The sequence below is a fragment of the Phaseolus vulgaris genome, chromosome 2 (assembly GCF_051622355.1).
Source record: "Phaseolus vulgaris cultivar YP4 chromosome 2, ASM5162235v1, whole genome shotgun sequence".
Lineage (NCBI taxonomy): Eukaryota > Viridiplantae > Streptophyta > Magnoliopsida > Fabales > Fabaceae > Phaseolus > Phaseolus vulgaris.
In genome coordinates this window covers 24,634,723-24,660,647 of record NC_143499.1, presented here as the reverse complement: position 1 = coordinate 24,660,647, position 25,925 = coordinate 24,634,723, and the positions used below count along the sequence as shown (strand labels likewise).

General features: G+C 35.4%; 2 protein-coding genes across 3 annotated transcripts; one reads left to right on the top strand and one right to left on the bottom strand.

The window, feature by feature from the left end:
* Window positions 1-5,599: 5,599 nt before the first annotated feature.
* Window positions 5,600-13,065, top strand: LOC137811020 (uncharacterized). Of its 2 annotated transcripts, none has more exons than XM_068612567.2 (14): window positions 5,600-5,815; window positions 5,930-6,020; window positions 6,306-6,416; window positions 7,827-7,924; window positions 8,020-8,112; window positions 8,266-8,402; window positions 8,614-8,686; window positions 8,773-8,818; window positions 8,929-9,038; window positions 9,318-9,425; window positions 9,511-9,570; window positions 10,071-10,132; window positions 10,762-11,080; window positions 11,855-13,065. In XM_068612567.2, the coding sequence occupies exons 1-14, from the start codon at window positions 5,741-5,743 to the stop codon at window positions 12,662-12,664; spliced, it is 2,193 nt and encodes a 730-aa protein (XP_068468668.1). In that variant the 5' UTR covers window positions 5,600-5,740; the 3' UTR covers window positions 12,665-13,065. The 2 variants fall into 2 exon arrangements, with proteins under 2 accessions (XP_068468668.1, XP_090154529.1); XM_090298403.1 differs by having other exon boundaries at window positions 5,601-5,815; window positions 8,670-8,686.
* Window positions 13,066-24,018: 10,953 nt separating this feature from the next.
* On the bottom strand, window positions 24,019-24,504 carry LOC150029064 (uncharacterized). Its single transcript, XM_090297912.1, has one exon. The coding sequence runs from the start codon at window positions 24,502-24,504 to the stop codon at window positions 24,019-24,021; it is 486 nt and encodes a 161-aa protein (XP_090154038.1).
* Between the last annotated feature and the right edge of the window lie 1,421 nt (window positions 24,505-25,925).

Below are 25,925 nucleotides of genomic sequence, written 5' to 3'. Positions count from 1 at the left end.
GGAAAAGAATTGATGTTGCTCTTTTTTCGTAAACTTGGATCCACGTGCTCTGCCCCCGCGTGACTAAAGATGGCAACCGCCTCTCTGCACTGTTATCCTTTCCCCATCTCTATACAACCTTATTTAAACCCACACGCTCTTTAACAAGCGCGTCACCGTTTTTAAATAGCCTTCAATACCCACCTCATCAATTTTTTAGATTACGCTCAAATAATACCAGAATACAACAATTTTCTTATTTAATTTACGCTATACTTGTTAACATAAGACTATAGAAGTTTCATATGATAAATGTGATTAATAACAAAATTTAATCAATAAAATTATAATATTACATTTTTGCCTGATTAAAGCATCATTAGGTCTATCAAGTTAGTTTAATGCAAAATTATTGGAAATAAATTTCAATAAAATTGAATAGATATAATTATAAAAATTTAAATAAAATTGTAAATTTTATAAATTTAATAATAAAAATTCAACATCAAATAAAAATTAAATATAAAATAATATAATAATTAAAAAAAAGAGTTAAATTATAATAACAATCATATCATGAGAGCAATCTAATATTGACAATAAATCTAAAAATATAAAAAAAAAATATCTTCGTAAAATTAAAATTAAATTATTATTAATCACATTTTTATTTAATAAATTTATTTTGACTATTTTATAATTTATTATTATAATTGTTATTTTTATATATTATTGTTTTAAAAAATTATTTTGATTATTACTATAGTTTTTAATATTGTTATTATATTTATTATTTTATTATTTTTTACATATTATTATTGTTTTATATTTTATAAACTAATTTTAAATATTATTATTTTATATTATTTAATATTTATATTCTTAATTTAATTTTTTATATAAATATATTTATATTAGTATTATATTATATAATTATAATTGATTATTTATAGTATAATCGGTTTTGGATCCCCTTCAAGGAATGTCTCACCACCTTGATTGAGCTCCAATATGCATGTTATTGCTCCTCATTAAATTAGAGTAGCAATTTCCTTATTACAGTTCTGAAAAATCTCCTCCTGAACTGGTTATTGTTTGATACGGACGCACATCATTAGTTAATCTATCTTTGTGTAGTTCTATTTTTGTTTTCTTTTTTTTCTTTTTTTTTTGCCTCTTTTGCTTTTACATCTTTCATCCACCCAAAATATTTACAACAAGTTTTAATTGTAGCATTTGATACTATTAATACACTACTTATTGAGATATAGTAAATACAATTAAATATAATAATATATTCAGTTTAAAATTATTAAACTCTCTCTATCTTATGATAATTTTGTGTATGCTTTAATTTTCTCATACTTAGATAAATTAAAATTTAATTTGTGAATTTTATAAAGTGATTGCATAATTTATTTTGTTTTGTTGAGTGGCGAAAGATTGATTTATACCAACTTTTTGAAATGTTATGATTGTTCTTGTATGTTTTATTTGAAAGAAAAGAGTTTAAATGTGTAGTTGTTCGTTGTTGATGGTTTTCAGTAGTGATGATGGAGACAAAGTTTAACTCTGATGAAGTACGATTGAGGTTGTGGTGATGTTTAGAAGGAGGTAAAAAACGATGATTAAATATGATTTGTGGAGTTGAATGATAAAGAGATAACTTTTTGAAATTGTCTTCCTCATAAACCTTTTGGAATAAGCAAACCAAAAGTTATTATAGTGTATTGTGTAATGGAATTCCTCATTGCATCATAAATTTCTTTACGAAAAACAAATTTCATAATTAAAAAGCCACAAACTCACTTTTCTTTCTTCCTTGACAAAAGCAACCACCAAACATCGAAGAAACATGGACAACAAATGCAAATGGACCTAAAAAGCACTCACGTCTTTCACAAAACACTAAAAGCAATAAAAAAAATGCACAAAGAAAAAATGAAACAAAAAATCAAATCCTTAAATATACTTAAAAAATGACTTAGGGTATTTTTGCTATTTTTATTATAGTGCAGGTCATAAAATGATATAGTAGTATTTTTGAAGACTTCAACATCCTCAATATAAAGCAACACAAAAGACTTTCCTTTCAATCAATCTTGTGAATATGTTTCTAGTTCGTTGTTCATATAAAGTAATTATGGTGAGGATTAACATGTTTCCTTATGTGTTAAATGCACATCGTAAGGTCGCAGTAGATTTGAGAATGGTTAACACCTCTCAAGTCATGTTTGTAAGGACATAAAAATATAAGTTAGTTTACTTTCCATTAATTTAAAACGAAAAACCTAGCTGACTTGATGTAAATTTCGAGATTTTCTGATGGATTGTGCCTTCATGACCGAATTGATTTCTTGAATTTTTGGAGGATTTGTGGAAGCTTCAATGGAGGAAACGTGCAAGGATGGCTCTCATGGAGCTATGGATTCCTTGAAGGTGCATGATAGGTAGGAAGAGTGATTGGTTGGGCCATATCACTTAAGTTAGGTGAAGAAGAAGATTAAAGTGTTTATTCTAGAGAGGCAAGACAAGAGAGTGAGATGGCTAGCAATTTTGGCAGCAATTCACTCATTCATTAATCTTACAAAATGAGAGCCAAGCACCTCAATTTATAGGACAGAGGGTTGAACATTTTGGAGCCAAAATTTTAAAATTCAAAATAAAACTCTCCAATGAGAAGGTGTCATGTGGAGTCATGCTTTCCATGTTTAGCTCACACCTTCCATGCTAAATCCTCTCCACTCCTAGGTTGCCATGTGGACGTCCATGTGCTCCATGCCAAGGTGATTTTCGTCCTCCAATATACCCTAGATGTTTTAAGGTTACATTGGGCTCGAAGAAGCCTAACTTTTTACCCTAACTAGTCACTTTTAACCCTAATCTATAGCTATTTTACTATTGGCCTAAATATAAGCCCAAAAACATAGCTACTTTGCCCAAATATTTGGTCCAATTATTTTATGCTACTAGGCCCAATACATGGCCCATGAATTCCTAAACAACTTTATACAATTTATTTAAGCTAAAGCTTGACCTACAAATAATGTTAACTAGTCAACAGAAACTCAGTCTTCTCGTGTTCTTGTGGCCAAAACTCTAGTTTATGTTTTGATGATTGGAGGTCTTCTTGGATATGTTTGAACATTCCTTCACTCTAGAATTGTTCTCTTGATTGGGCCTACAAAAATAAACAAAAGCTCAATTAGACCCATATTTGCAATTAAATCAATAAACAACCTCTAAGTCTTCATCCTCCATATTATGGGGTTGTGTGTGGCTAGACGGTTTTCATCATTTTATTTCAAATATTTATCAAACTCTAATATGCAATCATATTTACACGCAATTACTTGTAAATAAAAACTCATGTCATCGGAATCATCATTTTCATTATCTACTTGTGATTCTTGTTGCTACTCAGTGAACACTCTTCAATACCTAAGTATTGTTCATAAAGTCCTTTAAAAGATGACAAGAATCTTGACTTCAGTTGACTAGTCTGATCAAGTTTAAATATATTATCAATGAATTAGTTAATATAATTAAACTTGTTCCCAAGATAAAATACAACAAAAATCAATAACACCAACATTTCTTCCATATTTATTATATTTATCCTTTGTATTCAATGTCATTCGATTTATACTTTCATCATTAATTTTAAAATAATTTTTTTCCAATGCTAAATACTTCATTCATACTTATGACTAGTCACACAATAAAAGTGTAAATACCCACTGTCAGTCGTGAAACATCTTTAAAAATGATAGGATTAACTTGGCACAATTCCAATAGTTTTTGTTGTAAAATTAATCTCAAGTTTGGATATTAAAATGTTTAAGACAAACATCACAATAAAATTTAAAAACAACAATAAAGAGTGAGAAGGAAAGAATAATGTTAATGAATTCTAATCTATATCGACAAATTCACTAAGAACAAAATTTTCTCACTTGGAGATTTACAAAAGAACTTCAACTATTACAATTCAAACATATAAACAAACTAAAAAACGGTGGACACAATTGTATATATAAGACGACCTTCCACCAAATGAGTGTACATAATGTTCTTCACTAGATGGGTGTACATGATAATCTTTCATTAGATAAGTGTACAAGACGACTTTCATCAAAAAGATGTATCAAACGATCTTCACAAAATGAGTGCATCAAATTATATTTACAAAACATGTGTATAAGATATTCTTCACTCCGTCAATAAGACAATCATTCAATGGACGACCCACAAAAAGTGGATGACCATGTATTATTAGATGATGTTGTTCAACTAACAAATTTTGAACATATTTTTATTAACCGATCTCTACAATTTTTATTAGCATAATGTTATTATTTTTTGACAATTCAAAACCAAAAATTTAATCTTGCATATTTAACAAATTAAAGTCACATTTCAACTTCAAGGTTGTTCTAACATTAGGTGAATTGATGAAAAATGATATTTGAAAGAATTTTGTTATTACTTTACACATGTCTTGGACTTAGTGAGTTGAACTTTGATGTTGAGGAAAACATGATTTTTTTAAGAATTTTATTATTACTCTACACATACATTGGACTTAGTCAAACTTGTAAGAGAGAGTTTCACATTTTTATTTACTCTTTTAAATTCTAAAGACTAAACTATTAATATTTTTTTAACACATCCTTCTTAACCAACCATGTGTAACACATGAATTTATTTTCATTTCAAGGTAAGACAATTATACATTAATACTATTCTTTTTACGAATTAAATCCAACATTATTTCAAGTAGCATTATGGACATTGAGGCTAAGAACTCACTTCAGGTCTATAAGTTTTGCAACAATTTATCATGTATGTCTTAATATTTAAGTCAAATTCAAAATTTTGTTTTTGAAGTTGTAATCATTATTAAAAAAACATGTCATGAAACTCACATAGTTCATATTTTGAATTGAGGATCATGTCCTTCTCATCAAACTAATCCTCTCAATATAATGTTTTGATAAATTATTTTTCAATTTCCTTTTTTCTTTCTTATAAATTTTTAAAATTATCTGCTCAATTTAGTTTATGATGGGACATGGATTTTGACAAAAAGAACTATATAAGTTTAGAAAAGTACTTATCACATGGTAACAAACATTTTAATATTCATATTCATTTTTTATTTATTATTGATGTTATCATTTATTGAATTGACTTCAAATAAAATTGTTCAAGATTGTAGTTCATCAAATAATTTAAAGCCAATTTAATTTCATTTAAAATAAAAATTCTCAAACTTATGAAGGACAATAAATAATGAGCAAGTGGACGTGTGACGCACTAATTTTAATTACAATATAATTTATATATTTAGAAAGTATATTTGCACTGAAACACATTGGCTTATACGTAATGTATGTCACATTTCTATTAAAAGAATATAATTTTAAAGATATAATAAATATATAAAAAATAGCAAAAACTGAACAGTTATTTTTAGTTGAAGAGTTATTTAGTTATTCTTTAGTAAAGATAATGTAATTATTTATTTTATTGTGTAATACAATTATTTTAATCTAATAAAGAGTAAAATTATTTTATTGGAATTATATATAAACGATAGCTGCATAAGACAAACCTTTATTATGGGAGATGAGGGTAAAAACACGAGTTAGTAAGGTATAGAACCGCGACCGTGACAGAAAACTTGAAAGATACTGTGGCGGTCGAAATGAAGGAAGGTGGGTTTCAGTGAGAGGTGAAGTGGTTGATTCATGCTCTAATGGCGGTTACTTTCAGAATGAACAACAACAAACATGGCGTGCTCGCTCGTTTGAAGACTCTCGTCAACTCTCAGGTGCACAAACACAACACCACTCTTTTCCTTTGGTTGAGGCATTTTCTCAAACACATTGCGACACGTGACATCTCTCTCTAAACCCATTGATTTTTCTTTAATTCTTTGGTTTAGAACTTTCACTCCGCTGATCCCAAACTGGCCAAACAACCAAAGCAAGACAGTCCGTCTCCAAAAGGAGACTTGGACTACTCTATTTGCCGAGGTAAAATTACTTCTTTGTTTTTTACCTTGCTCAGCTTAGCACGGTTATTGGAAGATTTGTGCCCTACTTCTGCTATGGCTTTCATATTATCTGAATTTGTTTTCTCGTTGAGCCACTATGATAACATCAAACAGAATGCACGTAAAAACATATGAAAGTCTCTATACTAAGTGCAAGTGGTCACCTAAAATCAGTTTCAGACCTTCTTTTGTATATGTAGAAACCCATAAAAGACTTTGATTACTTGCATTTGAGACATCGTTACACATTGAAGCTATTATTCAGATCGCATAGGCATCTCAGAAGGGAAGACTTTGGATGCAAAGGAGTTTGGTGTAACTAGTTCTATGATTTCACACTCATCTATGTTTGTCCTGAAACTTCTTCGGAGCAAAGGTGAGAATTTTCTAATTCCTCGTGACACCTTAATATTCTTGTGTGCCACTGAAAGGCTGGTAAAATTTGGTATGCCCAAATAATGGCCAAAGAAGAGCATTGCCTTCCTTGCCAGCTTATTTTCTTTGTATCTTGATTTTGAAAGTTCGATCTTAGTATTTAGTTATTGAGTATCCTTTCTGGTTACTCCTAATACTGTAGATACCCGAAGGATAATTTACAGGGGAGCATTCTTGCAGCTTTGAGCTGGTGGAAGTGCTAGTCAACAAGGTTAAAGGATAATTCTATTGAATTACAGTGCATTGGTAAGGATTAGAGTGAAAGAATAATCAATATGAGAAGTTTATATTGATGTGATAGGTAAAATGATACAAATACTGACATAGCGCTCCCATGTATGCTAGTAATTAGGTACTATGGTAGTGCTAACAGTAAAAGCACAAACCATCAATACAATAAGAAGAGTAACCCTATTTATGCAAAGATATGGGAGAGGGCCATTGTGTAGTCTTGCCATTGCAATGGTAAGAAGTTTTTGGATTTGAACCCATGACCCACCAGTTACCAAGGCACAACTTTACCATTGTGGCATCGTATGCAACCTTACTTTGCACATGCAAGAGGCTGTTTTTGGATTCAAACCCATGATCAACCGGTCATCATGACACAACTTTGTCAATGTGCCAGGACTCACTCTCAAATAAGAGAGCAAAGCATAAAATAATAAACAGGAGGCAACTAAAGGCTTTATGAGATATTACAAATATAATATTATGAAGATAGCTAATTCATTTTATAACACTCTCAACTCAAGACAATTTGAGATATACTCCGTGGTTTCTTTGAAAAGGATGCTCAGTTGTATGACACCTTATTTGTTTGGGTAGGAATGAAGTGGAAATAAATATGATGGAAATACTACATTTCTATTGTTTACCAGAAAATACTTTCCCTCCCCTAAATAAAACTGGCATGGAATGGGAAGGAAACGATCTCCCTTTTTTTGTTTTGTTTTTATATCTTAACAATTAAATATTTTTTATAACAATTTTTAAAATAACAAATAAGACTATTTTAAGAAAGAAAATTGGAGAAAAAATATTTTTTAATTGGTATGAAAATATTTTTCATATAATTTCTTTATTTATTTCAACTCTATTTTGCACTCATCCAAACAAAAACAAAGATAAATTCTTGTACTTTTTTCTTTCTTATTTCCATCCATGCAAACAACACATATTTTCCACTTTATTTCTATCATTCCTAGTTCTTTCGTTTATATTTCACACCTAATCCAAATAAATATTAATGCATTTCTACTATACCTGTTTATATATATATTAATGAATTTCGTTATACCCATATTTTCTTTTATAATAACTATATTCTTTCATCTGTTATGAATTGCAGGATTTGAGTCCTACTTAGTAGGGGGGTGCGTGAGAGATCTAATACTGAATAGAACCCCAAAAGATTTTGATGTCATCACCACAGCAAAGCTTATGGAGGTTTTGTGACAATGACTCAATCTATGAACTATAATAGAAGCATATGATACTAGTCAGTTTTTAATACACTTTTTTTCTTCAATGATATCTAACAGGTGAGAAAGCAGCTTCGTCGTTCAGCTCATGCTGAAGTTGTTGGACGTCGTTTTCCAATATGCTTGGTTCATATAAAAGGTTCTGTAGTTGAGGTTTGTCCATTCAGTAGTTATACAAGATTACCTTTGCCTTTATTTTTCAATCTACAAAGTACATGTATGATTAATCTACACTCATTTGGAGGTTCTACTTTCAATAATGTAATATCAAAATATTAATCAACCTATATATTTATATTGTGTCAGGTAACTAGTTTTGAGACAGTGGCACAAACTTCCAATGGGAAGGAACAATTTTTGTACTCTCTGTTGCCCAAATGCAGTAACAAAAAAGACTTGTTTCGCTGCAAAAACTCCTTGCGCAGAGACTTTACAATTAATAGGTATTGTTGGAGTTGTTTTTTTCTTCAATTTTTTTATAGCTTGTAGCGATCTATTTGTTTTTGCACATAGTTTATGTTTTTACTTGCTCTTTAAAACGGGATTTTGGATTATATGTTGCAATGTAGGAAGTTGCAGTAACAAGTATCAGTTTTAATCTTTGATATTTAATTTTTATTTGTGTCATTAATTCGTTTCTGATTCTGGAATCAGTTTATTTTATGACCCCTTTGCCAATAAAATCTACGATTATACCAATGGAATGGCAGATTTGAAGACCTTAAAGGTAACTCTCTATTCAATGTGTTACTGCATTTTTACAACCCCAAGTATGAGTGCAACTTGTAATTACGCTTGGTGATGTGGATTCAGCTAGAAACTGTTATCCCTGCACAGCTGTCCTTCAAAGAGGATCCTGGTAGGTAGCATCATACTTTCATCAGCATCTTGAAATAAGGCATTCTGAATCACATTTATTTGCATTTACTATGAAAATGAAGTCACATGTAAGAATTTGTCTGTATGTAGGAAGAATTTTGCGTGGCTTCAGAATTACAGCTCGGCTAGGTTTATCAATATCAAGGGAGATTGAGGCTGCAATCTGGACATATTCTTCACTAGTTAAGACTTTGGACAAGGTACATTCAATTGAAATTTTATGATGGTGGTGTGCTGCTCTGATTTTGGCATAAGAGCTTTCTATCATCTTCTAGTTTTAATGATAATTCTGCTTGTCATATCTGTTGTCCATGGGTTATATAGAAATGCTCCTTTTTTTGTTGCACTTCATTGTTGACATTTGGAAAAAGTATATTGGTTCATTACACAACATACTCATACGTTTTTATTTTTTGGATATCAAATTAATTATAGTTTTAGTCTCATTATTCATTTTGCCTTTTCAATATATATTTCAGAGTAGAATTATGATTGAATTGAAGTATATGCTGTCTTATGGAGCTGCTGAACCATCTCTGCGTCTACTTTGGAAATTCAAATTGCTTGAGTTTTTACTTCCTGTACATGTAAGTGAATCTGAGTTACCGATTTTAGTCTTTTAATAATTTGCCTATCAGCCAAATACAGTTGTTACTAATTGATTGGTTACAGGCAGCATATCTAGATGAACAGGCTATTGAAGAAGATGCTCAGGCTTCCAATATGTTGTTAGTAAGTTAGCTTTGCAAATAATATGATTGACCAGTGAACTTGTTGGAGTAATCGTAAATTATTTGCACACATATCTAACTGAAATTCCATGTGAAAGTCACGAATCCTAAGGACAGAAGAATATTGTTACTATCTACTCTTCTGATGATAAGATTTTTCTTTTTATGACTAAAAACAAACTGGACAGTAGGTTAGATAAGGTTAACATAAATTTAAAAAAAGCAGTATGACTATGAAGAGATTTACATATTTTGATGTGTGCTTGTGTGAGTAAGCAAAAAATTGGATATGTATAGACACAATAATATGTACATGAAAGGGATATATAAAAGATGTCAAGGTATAAGGTATTTAGTGTGCAAGTACTTATTCCTTTTTGCTCCTCATCTCCACCTTCTTGAACGAGTGTGGCCTTAATCACAATCACAATCATAAAAGTGTACATTTGTTATCAAACTTGTATGCTTTCACTTCTTATGGTTCTGTTTTTACTTTTGCAGAAGTTATTCTTCCATCTGGATAAGTTGGTTGCATGTGATCGGCCTTGTGATTGCACTCTGTGGTGAGTGATTGTAAGTTTTGTTTGTTACAAGAGTCCTCTCTCCAATAAAGAAAACAATGTTATCCCTAGAATTTAGGTATAGTTTTCTGTCAACCAGGTTTTAGGATCAATTTTAGGGTGTAGTTTTGAGTGCGAACAAATATCTAATAGCACATTTATGCTTGTATAAATAAGTAGAGCTATCTTCTGAAACTTTGCTCTCAGATTGAGGGAATTGAAAAATTATTATTGAATCTAAGTTTCAAATATTAGATGCTTGTGTAAACTGAGTTTTAAGTGTTTAATACCATATATGTTATTGAAACTATTTGAGTTACATATATCATGTCATTTTTAGTCAACTATTTAGCTGAGCTGACCTGTTTTCTGATATGGCAAATCAAGATCCGTATGAATAAGTACTTTTCAAATAAAGCTATCTACTTTGGCAAATAAAAAACCAGCATAATGGTGGACTTATTTTTCAAGTTTTTATGGGCGGAAGTGGTGAGGAGGGAGAATTATTGGTTTATTTTCTGCTGTAGCTGGAATTTACTTGGCTAAGGTTTGGATGGATGTTGTTTGTGAATTTATATTGTCTAAGTGATGTGTTTGTGTTTGACACCATTCTAAATTTGTTTATGTTACAGGATTGGATTGCTTGCATTTCACCTGGCATTAGTAAATAATCCTCAAGATGCTATAGTGGTGTGGGCTTTTGCATCTGTTCTATATCATGGAGAGTGGAAAGAAGGTGTTAAATTTGCTAAAGAACAGGCCAGGATGAGTGTTAATTTTGTACCTGAAATAAGAAAATCTAATTTATACAAATCAGATGAAGAAATTGCAATAGCAGTTACTAAATTGGCATCTTTGGTGATACACTCGATATCTCCGTTGGTTGAGAAAAATAGTCTTCGTCAGTTCCTGAGCATTTCTAGATACCCATCTTTTCCACAATCTGGCATGGTAAGTAAATCTATTTCATAAAGTTGCAACAGGATCAGGTTCTATTCTAATTGATTAGGCTATTCAAACATGCCGTAGTTAGGGTTTATGATACTTCCTTTGTTCTACATAGACCTTGTCAACTATTATAATTATTTTGGGATCTCAAATTGAAGTACCTCTGCTATCATGTAAAGAAACTGTTTTTAATTAGGATTTTTAGAATCTGGACTTGAGCCTAACAAAATCCCTCAAAACTGACTTATAAAGTTATTGGCCTGGAGCGTGGCAAATGGATTTAGGATTGACTCTAATACTATTTTAAAATTTGGGCTTAACCCCAAAAACTAGATTAAAAGGTGAATATTACCTCACTTATTTTGACTTTATTACTAATCAGTGTAGAATCTCTAACATCCCATTTCTGCTAATGACCAGATATTTTGACAATATTATACACATGCACTTTTAATCATTCAACCAGTTATCCATTTTCCAGGACTCCCTCTAAGATGAACACCAATCCGAATTTTAAATAGTTGGTCAATAGACTTCATGAGGCTTACTGGAAATTGAAACATATCAGTGGATCATTTTGTATTTTTACTGGGATGTTTATCCTTTCTGCCCTTGTACCAAACTGGTATAGTACCTGATTATAAAGTTATCCCATAGGTTTAGTCAAGCCATCTTTTATCCCTTGTAATTTGTAAATAGATCATTGTGTCCATTTGAAGATGTTATTTTGTGGTAACTCATAAGGCTCCAATTCAATTGAATGATTGCGGATTTCAGGTATTTGTATCCAGGAAAGCAGGGAATCTTGCTCATGCAATTTTCAAAAAGCTGGCCAGTGATGGTAAATTTTACAAGAGTGGGAGAAGAACAGATTTGAAGATAAATTATGACATGCTTGGGAAGGGTCAACTTTCAGAGACTGGATTTGTTTTGGGCAAAATTGTACTTGAAACTATGAGTAGTGGAATTGTTGGGGATGGGAAGGATCCTGAAGCTGGACAATGTCACCTAAAGACTAAGGGCACTGAAGAAATTGGTCCATCGCAACATCCAGATCTGGTAAACCATCAAGTGGCGTCAATGGATGGTGAAGGACAACTTTTATCAATACCAAATTCAGCATGTGGGCAAGAAAAAAACAAGAAACGGAAACTGGTTGAGAATAGGTGTGTTGCAAGGAAGAAAATGGGCTCAGGGAACCATGAATTGTCTGAGAAATTTAAATGCAAGGAAAATAAAAAAGAGCAGCAGAAGCTAGTTAAGATAAACCAGAAGGTTGATCAGTCCATGAAGAAGGACTCCGCAAAAAGGAAAATTGATCACAGAAAACAGCTGATAAATGATAAGAAGAAAATAACCAGTGCCAATACAAGTTCTCTAGACCAAGCTATGCTAATGAAGACGGAACACAGCACATGTACGGCATCACAATCTGCAGTATCTGAAAATCATCGGGTGATAGCTTACAACTTGGACATGGATGCAAAAACAACAAATAACAACTTGGACGTGGATGCAAAAACACCAAATGAGTCAGACATGAAGAAGAAGAAAATGCGTGTATCACTGGTCGAACTCTTTAAGTGAACTAAGACTGAAACCGCACAAAACACAAGCGAAGTCTCCACTCAGTCTCTTCAAGCGATGAATAAAATTTGTTGGCAGCAGCAGATGTTTTCTTTCCTCCTGCCTGTCCAGCATAGTTCAGAGACAAAAAATCAAGCAGATAATTCTAGCTATGCTTTTGGCCAGAAAGAGTTAGCTTCCTACTTCTCTTTTCCCCTTAAATCTTGGTGGTTTAAAACTGCATTGAGTTCCTCTATGCTTATATTTTTTAGGCTCTATTGGGTCTATATTTTGTCACCATTGGAGATATCCCTTCCCTCCACTTTTTATTGTGGCAAAGAAGCGAGGGAAGCTTGGTTTGTTAGGTATCTTTATGAGATACAACGCTTTAGGATGGGAATTTAACAAAACATTACTGTATAGTTGATCAGAAGATTCATTAATAACTTAACTCCAAAGGATGCAAACCTAAGGAAATGACGAATGAAAATCATAAACAATTGTATAGAATTAGGTATCAAATATTTAAGTTTTTTAAGATAAAAATTTCTGACCCAAACAAATATTATGAATGTAAAATGCCTAACACAACTAGCATTAGTTCTTGTTGAGCTTAATAATTAACTTGATATGTATATATAAAGTAAAATTCTCAATGAATTTGAACCTAAAATGTAATCGAAAGCATTTTTTTTGGAAAATATAAATATTACGAATTCAGCTCTAAAGGAATAGCTTCAAACTTCAAATTGTCACGTAATTTTTTGTATAACTAAATAAAAGTTAAGCAAAAATATTTACATAGGAAAACTAGGAAGAGATACCTTTCAATATTCTCTCAATAAATTATTTAGTCTTTTGTTCTTTAACAAATAAAGCATAAGTTGGATTTCACAATACATTTTGTTATTAGAAGAATATTTAAAGTTTAGTGTTAAAAAAAACCGTTTTTATCAAAAATTGTTTCTAATGAATATATACTGATACCAAAAAGTGGTTGGTACGAATATTTAAGCTCTCTAAGAATTTGTTCAAACTTGAGTTTTGTGAATAGAAAAACCAAAGTTGAGATGACCACTAAAGGTTCTTCTAACAAAAACTTTATAATCGTCTGCACTTATTTACAAAAAAATTCATACAACTTGTCTTGTTTGTTATATATTTTTTAAGTTAACTATCAAACTATTTGTGGAAACAAATAATTTGTTCAAACTTGAGTTTTGTGGATAGAAAAACCAAAGTTGAGATGACCACTAAAGGTTCTTCTAACAAAAACTTTATAATCGTTTGCACTTATTTACAAAAAAATTCATACAACTTGTCTTGTTTGTTATATATTTTTTAAGTTAACTATCAAACTATTTGTGGAAACAAATAATTTGTTCAAACTTGAGTTTTGTGGATAGAAAAACCAAAGTTGAGATGACCACTAAAGGTTCTTCTAACAAAAACTTTATAATTGTTTGCACTTATTTACAAAAAAATTCATACAACTTGTCTTGTTTGTTATATATTTTTTAAGTTAACTATCAAACTATTTGTAAAAACAAATAATTCTCATATATATATATATATATATGATCAAGAAATAAAAAAAAATGAATTATTACAGTGTAAAACATGAAATTGTACATGAACCGTTATTTTAACTTATACAACAAGTATGGTATTTCGTGAGGGTTTAATTTTGTTAGGGTGGATATTTATTCTACCCATAATATTTATTTACATCAAAATATCTATAAAATACTTTAGGTATAATTACCTTATTCGTCCCTACATTTTGGACCAATAATCAATTTAATGTAGTGGTTTTAAAAAAAATCAATTTGGTCCTTATGTTTTTTAAAATGTATCCAAATTGGTCATTTTCGTTAAGTCTCAGCTTACGACATTAAGTGATGCTTATGTGGCAGAGAGAAGTGCTTATGTGGGAGAGAGAGGTGCTTTTGGTTAAAAGCTTCAGCAGCAGGCCCACTCCATCCTCCTCGATTGTTAGCTTCCCGTACTGCTGGTTGTCGCTTGCTGCGAAGGGCCTTACACCGGCGTGTTCTGATTGACGGTGGTGTTGGCTCAACTTTTCCTTCATTTCCTCACACATGGCCAAATGGTCTTTGAGGGTGCAGATGCAATTGTAGACATGGCCGTGAACAATGATCCAAGCTGAATCGGGGTTGTTGTGTCTTCTGACTTCGGAGAGGGAATAAGATTTGGTGGTGGTGTTCATGAATGGGGAGGAGACACTCTTCTTATCAAATCCCAACCATAAAAACCCATTCATTACTATTCCTGCCGGTTGACTCGAGGGCCTTCGTACGTCTCACGATACTCCCACGCCCGATTCTCTATGCCTTTGTTCGTGCCTTTCTTTCGATCAAACACCTGAAAGCACAAAGCAAAGAGCACTCTAGAGGCCGTTTGCACTCCGACGCTCAAGTTAGTGTAGGGTTAGGAAACACCAGAAACTGTTAAGCGTAAAGCTCTGTCGACTGTGTGTGTAGCGGCGCAAATAAATAGCGTACCTTACTAAGTTTGTTACTTCCCTTTATATAGCCTAGGGTTTCCACTGTTTCCGTTACCCAAAATAGGCTTCCTGAGGGGTGGGCCCCAACACCAATGTTACCCACTCTTAGGATAACCTAGCGCGCGGGGTTCCCTAACTAGAGTGCAACCTCTGACAGGATGACCACCTGGATGCCTCCTCGTGCACCTGATCTCTGGGGTCACCCGTCTGGGGAGCGCCCCAGCTGTTCACGTGCCATGCATGCAACTCACCGCTGGAACGTGACCCTCAAAGGTCGTATCCTTTCTAGTGGCTTTATATTTGTGTTACGCTTGAACGCGTCATCCACTCCACACGCATGGACTCTCGTGACCTAGGCTTCTCCCTTACTGATAACTGGTGTGTGGTATGGGATCCACCTCTCGTGGCCCAGCTCTGTTGTTTGAGTCCCCGATGTCCGACCTCTCTACACTACCTAGTGGCACGTCGGTCCATCCTGATGACCGATGTCTGACCACTTTTTGGTACCTTGGTGCACATGCCTCGCGAGACACTGACCCACGCCGCTCGTGGGACCCCACTTACATGACCCCAACATTACTAATGGTCAACGACGCCCGAGGACTGGTCGGTACAATTATGTTTTTAGGGAGAAGAGAAGAATCTGATCCAATTCCAAGGCCATTTCATTTTCATATTGCTCCTTCATTTAACCTCAATAATAGCAACTTCTTTTTCTTTTTCAAGCTGAGTTGTAACTTCATCATTAAGTCTCTTCCGTTCTTCTTCAAAACGCCTTTGAATCTCCACCTAAACTGTACTGGTACGACCGGGCGACTCAGTGAGTCAGTCAGAATCCCGAACCATCTGGCCACTCGACCACGATAAGAAGGTCACGTGACAACATGTGGCCGACCGACCCATGACGACGAGTCATGGGTTGACCAAGTCAGCAGGGCTAACCCATAATTAAGAGTTGCTTAGCGCAACCCTAAACACAAACCAACCTCCTAATCCAGCCCACCAACAAAGGCCCATTAAGGTAATATAAATAGCGCAAATTCCAAGAACCAGGTACGTCATTATCTACAGTACTCTGACAATTGAGTGCCGACACCCTGACTGATCTGATCGTCGGAGTACCTTCTGGAGGCATCATCCTAGCATGTTCTGCCAGACGACCGATAGGAGGAAGGTGAAGCAGGAAACTAAGAGAGGTAACGATCGACCAAGTGGAGGAGCAAGGCAATCGTTCTCTAGGCCCCAACACCTGTTCGAGAACAATTGGCGCCCATTGTGGGCCGAAAGGATAAGTGTGAAGAAACGTTGGTAGATGGTATCAACCCGAAGCATGACAAGTGAGAGGATGTCGGAAGCAGATGCTGATGGCCCTACTGAAAGACTTGGTCGAGATGAAGAGGATGCACGAAGAAACCACCAAAAGGAACGAGGACGGGATCAGGAACCTCAGAAAGAAGAATCAGGAAATGAAGAAGCTCGTAGATGGAAGACCGTCTGTGGACTCGACCAATCAGATCGGTAGGTCCTTCGCCATCTCTGCCGGTCCCCAGACTGAGAGAGAATCGAAGAATAAGGTTCTTACCTTGGAGATGGATGGTGAATCCCACCCTAATAAGTCGTTGAACATGATCGGAACTGCAATGACCGGTCGTCGCCACCCTTTCACTGATTTTGTCATGGAAGCTCCCTTACCGGACAAGTGGAAATGGTTCAACAGGGATCGTTACGATGGGACGACTGACCCAGACGAGCACATGGATGCGTATACCACTCTCATGAGTCTGTATACCACTGATAACGCGGTCCTATGCCGGGTCTTCTCCACTTCTCTGAAAGAAGGTGCTTTGAGTTGGTTCACGAAGCTCCCTCCTAATTATGTTGACAGTTTCGAGACGATGGTGGCTAAGTTTGACGTCCAGTTCACAACTAGTTGGCCCTATCACCTTACGTCCATCGCCCTGGTTGGCATCCGCTAGGAGAAGGAAGAATCACTGAGGAAATTCATCGACCGGTTCGGGAAGGTTGCCATGAGCATCCAAAATCTCAGTCCTAATGTGGCGATGCACCACATGCTCACGATCCTCCGACCGGGTCCTTTTGTAGATAGTTTGTGCATGTAACCTGCTGCAAGCTTGGACGAACTTAGGCGCTAAGCCACTAAGTTCATGCAGCTAGAAGAACTGCGCAAGTTCAGAAACCAAGCTCGGGCATAGGCAGGTGGTGAAAAGAAGGATTATAAGGAGTGATAAGGGAAGTCTGGGTCTAGAAGAGGAGACCCTAAGCAGGATAATTGCGGCCCCCGATTGTCACGGTATACACCTCTCAATGCCGATAGTGGGAAGATTCTGCAAGAAGCCCTTAGTGTAGAATTGATGCCACCACCCAGAAGGGCCCTAAGTCCTGATAATGCGGATTGCAGCAAGAAATGTCGGTATCATCAAAATACCGGTCATTCGACTGAAGAGTGCCAGGCCCCGAAAGACAAGATAGAAGAGTTGACACAGGTCGGGCACTTGCGCTGCTTCGTGCAAGGCGATCGTACTACGAGGCATTCCCCGCGTAGGGAAGAAACATCCAAAAAGAGAGACCACACACCCCCGAGGACGAGCGAGGACGATCGATAATAGGAACGCCGCACGAGGAGGGACAACCCTCCAAAAGATGACCGAAGAAGGAGGGGCCGAAGTGATAAACACCATAACTAGTGGATTCGCTGGAGGAGGTAGCTCGAACAACGCCAGGAAGAAGCATCTGCGCACGGTGCACCAAGTCAATTCTGTTGGCATCCGACCAAGGATGCCCCCCATCACGTGTAATGACGAAGATTTTAAGGGTGTAGACCCCTCCCAAGATGTCTTGATGATGATATCGGTTGACATTGACAACTTCACCATCATGAACACCCTGGTGGACCAGGGGAGCTCGGTCGACATCCTCTACTGGAAGACCTTCAAGGCCATGAGAATTCCAATAGAAGAGATGACACCTACGATGACCACGTAGTTGGCTTCTCTGGAGAGCGAGTGGGCACGTAGGGGTACATCGACCTATACACGACCTTCGGCCTAGAAAAAGCGAGTAAAACCTTGAAGATTAGGTATTTGATTATCGATGCGAATACCTCAACAAGATGCTTGGACGGTCGTCTCTCAACAAGCTTGGAGCGATTGTGTCCACCCCATATCTCGCGATGAATTTCCCATCTCTGTCGGGCGATATCTTGACGATCCATGTGGACTAGAAGATTGCAAGGGAATGCTATGTAGAAAGCCTGAGAGTGGAACCCATTCGTTAGAAGGTGATTGACAGTCGGTCACCCAGGCGTAAAATGCCTGGACAAGGGAGGTGATGTATTGTATCTTCATGAACAGATTCTTTGATTGAATTTTGGAGAGGATTAGCGGAAGCTTCAATGGAGGAGGCGTGCAAGGAGGCTCACATGGAGCTTGTGGTTTCTTTGGAGGTGCGTGATAAGTATGGAGAGTGATAGGTGAGGCCTAATCACTTGAGCTGGGTGGAAAGTTGAAGACTAAAGTGTCTATCCTAAATAGGCAAGACAAGAGTGAGAATTGGCTCAATATTTTGGCAGCAATTTCACTCATTCATTAATCTTCAAAATGAGAGCCAAGCACCTCAATTTATAGGAGAGAGGGCTGAACATTTGGAGCCAAAATTTGAAAATTCAAAATAAAACTCTCCAATGAGAAGGTGTCATGTGGAGTCATGCTTTCCATGTTTAGCTCACACCTTCCATGCTAAATCCTTTCCACTCCTATGTTGCCATGTGGACGTCCATATGCTCCATGCCAAGGTGATTTTCGTTCTCCAATATACTCTAGATGTTTTAGGGTTACATTGGGCTCAAAGAAGCCCAATTGTTACCCTAACTAGTCACTTTTAACCTTAACTAGTCATATCTTACTATTGGCCCAAATACAAGCCCAAAAAACCTATGCTATTTGGCCCAAATATTCGGTCCAATTATTTTATGCTACTAGGCCCAATACATGGCCCATGAAATCCTAAACAACTTTATACAATTTATTTAAGCTAAAGCTTAGCCCAAAAATAATGTTGACCAGTCAGCAAAAACTCAGTCTTCTTGTGTTCTTCTGGTCAAAGCTCTAGTTTATGTTTTGATAACTTGGAGGTCTTCTTGAATATGTTTGTACATTCTTTCACCTAGAATTGTCCTCTTGATTGGGCCTACAAAAATAAACAAAAGCCCAATTAGACCCATATTTGCAATTAAATCAATAAAAACCTATAGGTCTTCATCCTCCTTATTATGGGGTTGTGTGTGGCTGGACGGTTTCTATCATCCCCTCCTTCTTGAGAGGATCTGTCCTCAGATCTACAAGGTTGATCTCGAACAACAATCTTATTCCTGCTTTGAAAACTATGCTCATCCTCCAGGATCAAATGTCAATCTACAGTAAACATTAAACAAACATGAGATAATTTTTTTTTTAAAATAAAATTAAAACAAAAGAAAATTAAACAAAAATAAAGCCCTTTATCTTTAAAATTCTTGTTAAATAAAAACATAAGACCCCTTTCATAAAGAAGAATGAGCATTATATAATTGAAAAGAAGAGTTCAAAGTATTGCAATCCCCTTTTAAGGATTCTTTCCCAGCTATGCTTTCAGGGGATGTCATAAAAGACTCTTCTTCCTTTTCAATCAAACATTCTTCTGTATTTTTTGTGGAGGAAACATTTATATCTATATTTGTTTCAACTCCAAACATAGATTTTTTTGTAAGCACATCCTCACAAGGATTTTCTAGAGAAGATAAAATGTTATCGATATCTAATTCAACTCTAGAAAAAGAGTTTTTTTGTATTTTCCTTTCCTATCATCACTTTTTCTCTCTTTTCTTTTTCTTCTCTATCTTTCCTTTCGTTCTCTTTTCTCCTTCTTTTCTTTCTTTCTAACAAGAGCTTGAAATTTTTCTTTGAACTCTTGCATATTCTTTTTCTCCGTATATAAACTTTCTTCCTTTTTCTACAAGCTCTTTCATTTTTTTTTTCTATATTTTTGGGAGTTTCTTTGGATATATATTTTGAAACACTATCCTCCCTTTTATACTCTTACTTGGGATAAGATTTAGAGTAACAACTTTCCTTGCGACTTGATCCTTTTCTCAAATTTTGTTGTTCAACTTTGATACAAAGTTTGATGTGAGTTTATATTAGGTTGGTTCATTAGAAGACACTTTCAAGAATTAGGATCAAGATTCTTAAGCAATTATGAACGCAAGAACAAGAACAAAACTAACCAATTGAAATAACAAGATAATGAACCGATTAGAATCATGAAAGGAAGCATATGAACCGAACAAATCAGCCAACAAACACATTCAACCGATTAGAATCAAGAAGGGAAACATATGAACCAAACAAAACATCCAGCAAACACATTCAACCGATTAGAATCAAGAAACAATAAGATTATACCGATTGAAATCAAGAAACAACAAGAAACTACCGATTGAAATAAAAAACTAATGAACAAGACATATTTTAGAATTTGATATGGAATGGAAATGGAAGAAGAAGATGAAAGGACAAAACACTTATGTGGTTGATGTAAGGGAAGTGATTCACGCCACTTGGAAGGTGAATAGATTCCGAGATGAGTGAAGAATGTCACCACTTGAGAGCTCCCAAAGACTCACAAGATAAGACTAAGAGAAGGAGAACAAGTCTCACAAAATCTCACTCAATATGAGAAGAGTAACTTTACTTCAAATTCAATGTGTCTTTACAAGAGCCAAACACCTCTATATATAGTGTAGAGGGTCTGTCATACATCAAGACAAAGGAGGAAAATGAAAAGGCATTTGAAATGTCGCCCAAACAAATGTGTCTTTTCTACTACTTCTCATAATTCCTATTCTCCTATTCATACTTCCCTTTTTTATGTTCTATTTTAAATCTACTTTAAATATATTACAAAAAGAGACATTAATTGATGCTCCTCTCCTAATGCTTGTGCCCTACTTCTAGTAATCCTCTGAGGCATGATCGATGAAGCAATAATGGGTTGGGCTTGTGCCTCAGATTGGGCTTGGGTTTGTTGGTCTTAAGCCTTAAACGTCCTCTCTCTTTGGTCTACATCATGCTCCCAGGTGAGAGAGAATTCGTCCACGAATTTTTAAGATCTGCAGAGAAAGGAGTTAGATAGTTGGTATTAAAAGAATGACTACCAAGGTATGTATCAGACATATCTAACTCATAGGCATTATCATTAATCTTTTTGATGACTTGAAAAGGGCCATCATCACGTGGCATAAGCTTTGACTTCCGTTGAGTAGGGAATCTATCCTTCCTCAAGTGTAGCCAAACCAAATCCTCGGGTTCAAAAATTAATGCCTTGAGCCTTTTGTTGGCAAGTTCAACATACTTGCCTACCTTTCTTTCAATTTGTAGCTTGATGTGATGGTGCAAGTCTTTAATAAAAGAAGCCTTTTCAAAACCATCCTTGCACAACACCTCATCAAGTACAGGAATTGGAAGGAGGTCAAGAGGTGTGAGGGGATTAAACCCATAAACAACCTAAAAAAGAGTATGGGTAGTGGTAGAATTTAGTACTCTATTATAAGCAAATTCAATATGAGGTAGTAAATTTTCCCATACCCTTGGGTTCCCGGAAATAAGGCATCTTAAGATTTGATCCAAAGTTCTATTAACCACCTAAGTTTGACCATCAGTTTGAGGGTGGCAAGCAGTAGAAAACAAGAGTTTAGTGCCAAGTTTTCCCCCACAAAGTCTTCCAAAAATGGCCTAAGAACTTTGAATCTCTGTCGGACACAATACTTCTAGGAAGCCCATGCAAACGAACTACTTCCTTAAAGAAGAGATTTGCAATAAAACAAGCATCATCTACTTTGTGGCATGGAATAAAATGAGCCATTTTAGAAAATTGGTCCACTACCACAAATATAGAATCCATACCCTTTGATGTCTTGGGAATACCTAAGATGAAATCCATAGAAATATCTACCCAAGGCATTGTTGGGATGGGAAGAGGGGTATATAAACCATGTGACTGTACTTTAGATTTAGCCTTCCTACATGCTATGCATTTATCACAAAAGCTATGTAGCGCATGTGTGGCCAAAAGAAATGTTCATGCAATGTATCTAAAGTTTTAGCTACCCCAAAGTGTCCCATAAGTCCTTCCTCATGTGTTTCTCTAACAAGAGATTGTCTTAAAGATCCTTGGGGAACACAAAGTCTTTTTCCTTTGAAAAGGAAACCATTATGGATGAAAAAGTCTTTGTGTCCTCCTTTGGAACACTCTTGGTAGATAAGAGAGAAATCATGGTCATCATTATAAAGTTCCTTTATGTGATCAAAACCTAAGTATTGAACATCCAAAACATTTAACAAGGTATACGTCTAGAAAGAGCATCGACAACCACATTTATTTTACCTTGCTTATGTTTGATGACATAAGGAAATTGCTCAAGGAACTCCACCCACTTGGCATGTCTCTTGTTAAGCTTGCTTTGGCTTTTTAAATATTTAAGGGATTCATGATCACTATGTATCACAAACTCCTTTGGAAAAAGGTAATGTTGCCAATTTTGCAAGGCTCTTACAAGAGCATAAAGTTCTTTATCATAGGTGGAGTAGTTGAGATGACTCCCCTTGAGTTTCTCACTAAAATAAGCTATGGGGTGACCCTATTGAAGGAGAAAAACCCCAATGCCTATATTAGAAGCATCACATTCTATTTCAAATGTTTTAGTAAAGTTAGGAAGGGCTAAAATGGGGGCTTTAGTCAATTTTTCTTTTAAAGTTTCAAAAGCTTGAATTTGGTCTTGTCCCCACTTGAATACCACATCCTTCTTTACTATAGCATTTAGAGGTGTGCGACAATGGTACTAAATTTTTGAACAAACCGCCTATAAAAGCTAGTAAGTCCATGAAAACTTCGTACCTCATTAACATTGGTGGGTGTTGGCCAATGTTGAATTGTTGCAACCTTTTCTTTGTTTACATGCACCCCTTTTGAACTTACCACAAACCCTAGGAAGTCTATATGATCTAGTGCAAACATACACTTAGCATGATTAGCATATAAACTTTCCTTCCTAAGAGTTTCTAAGACTTGCGTAACATGTGACTCATGATCTTCTAAAGACAAGCTATAGATAAGTATGTCATCAAAATAAACTACTACAAACTTGCTAATGAAAGGTCTAAGGACATGGTGCATGAGTCACATGAAGGTACTAGGAGCATTAGTCAAGCCAAAAGGCATGACCAACCACTCATATAAACCAAATTTGGTCTTAAAAGCGGTTTTCCGTTCATCCCCCAGTTTAATACGAATTTGATTATAACCACTTTTAAGATCAATTTTGGAAAATATTTTAGACCATGTAATTCATCCAACAAGTTATCTAATCTTGGGATGGGATGCCTATACTTGATGGTTATGTTATTTATAGCGCGACAATCTGTACACATCCTCCATGTCCCATCCTTTTTAGGGACAAGGATCACAGGCATAACACATGAACTCATGCTATCTTGTACCCACCCCTTAGCAATTAAACCCTTTACTAAGCGATTTTCCATTCATCCCCCTGTTTAATACGAATTTGATTGTAACCACTCTTAAGATCAATTTTGGAAAATATTTTAGACCCATGTAATTCATCCAATAAGTCATCTAATCTTGGGATGGGATGCCTATACTTGATAGTTATGTTATTTATAGCACGACAATCCATACACATCCTCCATGTCCCATCCTTTTTAGGGACAAAAATCACAGGCATAACACATGGGCTCATGCTATCTTGTACCCATCCCTTAGCAATTAAACCCTTTACTTATTGTTGAATTTCTTTTGCCTCAGTTGGATTGGTCCTATAGGCAGGCCTATTTGGTAAAGAAGCACCAGGTACAAAATCTATTTGGTGCTCAATGCCCCTTAGAGGAGGCAATCCCTTTAGAGGGTCTTGAAAAATGTCATTAAATTCCTTTACCAAATTTGCCAAACAATGAGGACTATCCAACACTAACTTGTTCTCAAGGGTCCTAGAAATAGCTATAAACATATTCTTTTGGGCTAGCATTACCTTTTTGACCTCTTGGTGAGAAACGAGAAGGCTTCTCTTTGAGCTCTTTTTTTCTTTTTCGATCTCTCTCTTTTCCTTTGTCTTAATTTGGTCCTCATGGACTTCCTTTAGTGAAAGAGACTTGAGTGTGACCTTATGCCCATGGAAGTTAAAAGAAATTTTGTTGGTAAGGCCATCATGTATTGTTTTTCTATCAAATTGCCATGGCCTACCTAAAAGAATGTGAGTGGCTTCCATAGGTACAACATCGCATAAGACCTCATCCTTATATTTGCCAATTAAAAGGCTATAATGACTTGTTTATTTACTATAATCTCCCCATCTTCACTTAGTCATTGAAGCTTATAGGGCTTGGCATGAGAGATAGTAGACAAGCCAAGTTTATCTACTACTCTTGTGCTAGCCACATTTGCAAACTACCCCCATCCACTATTGGAGAACACAACTTATCATTGATGAGACATCTAGTATGGAAAATATTTTCTCTTTGACTTTTATCAAAGGGTTTCAAAACTTGGCCTAGCATTTGTCTCACCACCAATAAGTCGCCTTCACAAGGTATCTCACTCTCATTTTCACTTGAGGATCTAGAGGTATTGGGAGACTTAGAGTGTTGGGAACTACGATCACTAACAAATACCCCTTCATGCACCATCATGTTTCGCTTAGAAGGACAATTCGAAGCAATGTGACCATAGCCTAAACATTTAAAGCATTTTCTATTTGAAGTTTTAGTTGGAGATTTAGGATTAGAAGGTGAAGGTTTAGAATCTCTAGTTTTGTAAGTGGACTCTTTAAAATTTGAAGGAAAATTTGAAGAAGTTTTGTTTTTGTTTTTCCAAGAAGAGTGGTAAAAGCCATCATTGTGAGATTTTTGAAAAGAAGTTTTCTTTAAAAGTTGGGATTCTACCTTGATGGCAAGGTGAACCAAGTTTTCTAAAGAAGATTCGTACAATTCTACCACATCTTGGATATCTCTTCTTAAGCCACTTACAAACCTAGCCATCTCTGACTCTTCACTTTCATGCATATCAATATTAATCAACATCGTTTCAAGCTCTTTGAAATAAGCATCTACACTTAGCGTGCCTTGATGAAACCTTTGGAGTTTCAACAAAAGGTCTTTCCTATAGTGTGGAGGCACAAATCTAGCGCACATGCATTCTTTTAAATCCTCCCAAAAAACCATGGTTGGTCTCTTGTTTAAACCAATGTCCATGAGAGTTTTGTGGCACCATTGCATGGCATAGTCCACAAATTCTAAGGAGGCTAACCTAACCTTTTGGTCATTTTGGACCTCATGTACATTAAAAAATTGGTATTCTTTAGCCTCCCATCCTAAATACACATTAGGATCACCTTCTCCACTAAAACTAGGTAATTTTATATAAGGTAGAAAAGGCTTTGCCACATTTTGGCGCTTCATATTGGTGCCTCCTCCATTCGACTTCTTCTTCATATCCTTGATAATTTCAAGAACTTCTTGAATCATATCTATGATGGTGCCTCCTTTGTCTTTGGGGTATTTCATTCATCATTTCCAATCTTTGTAGTCTTTCCTCCACTTGTCTCATTTCCTCCTCTTTTTGTGCAATGGTTCTTTTTGTTAGAATGTATGGCTTTAAACTAGGGGGGGAGGAGGGAGGGGGGTGAATGGT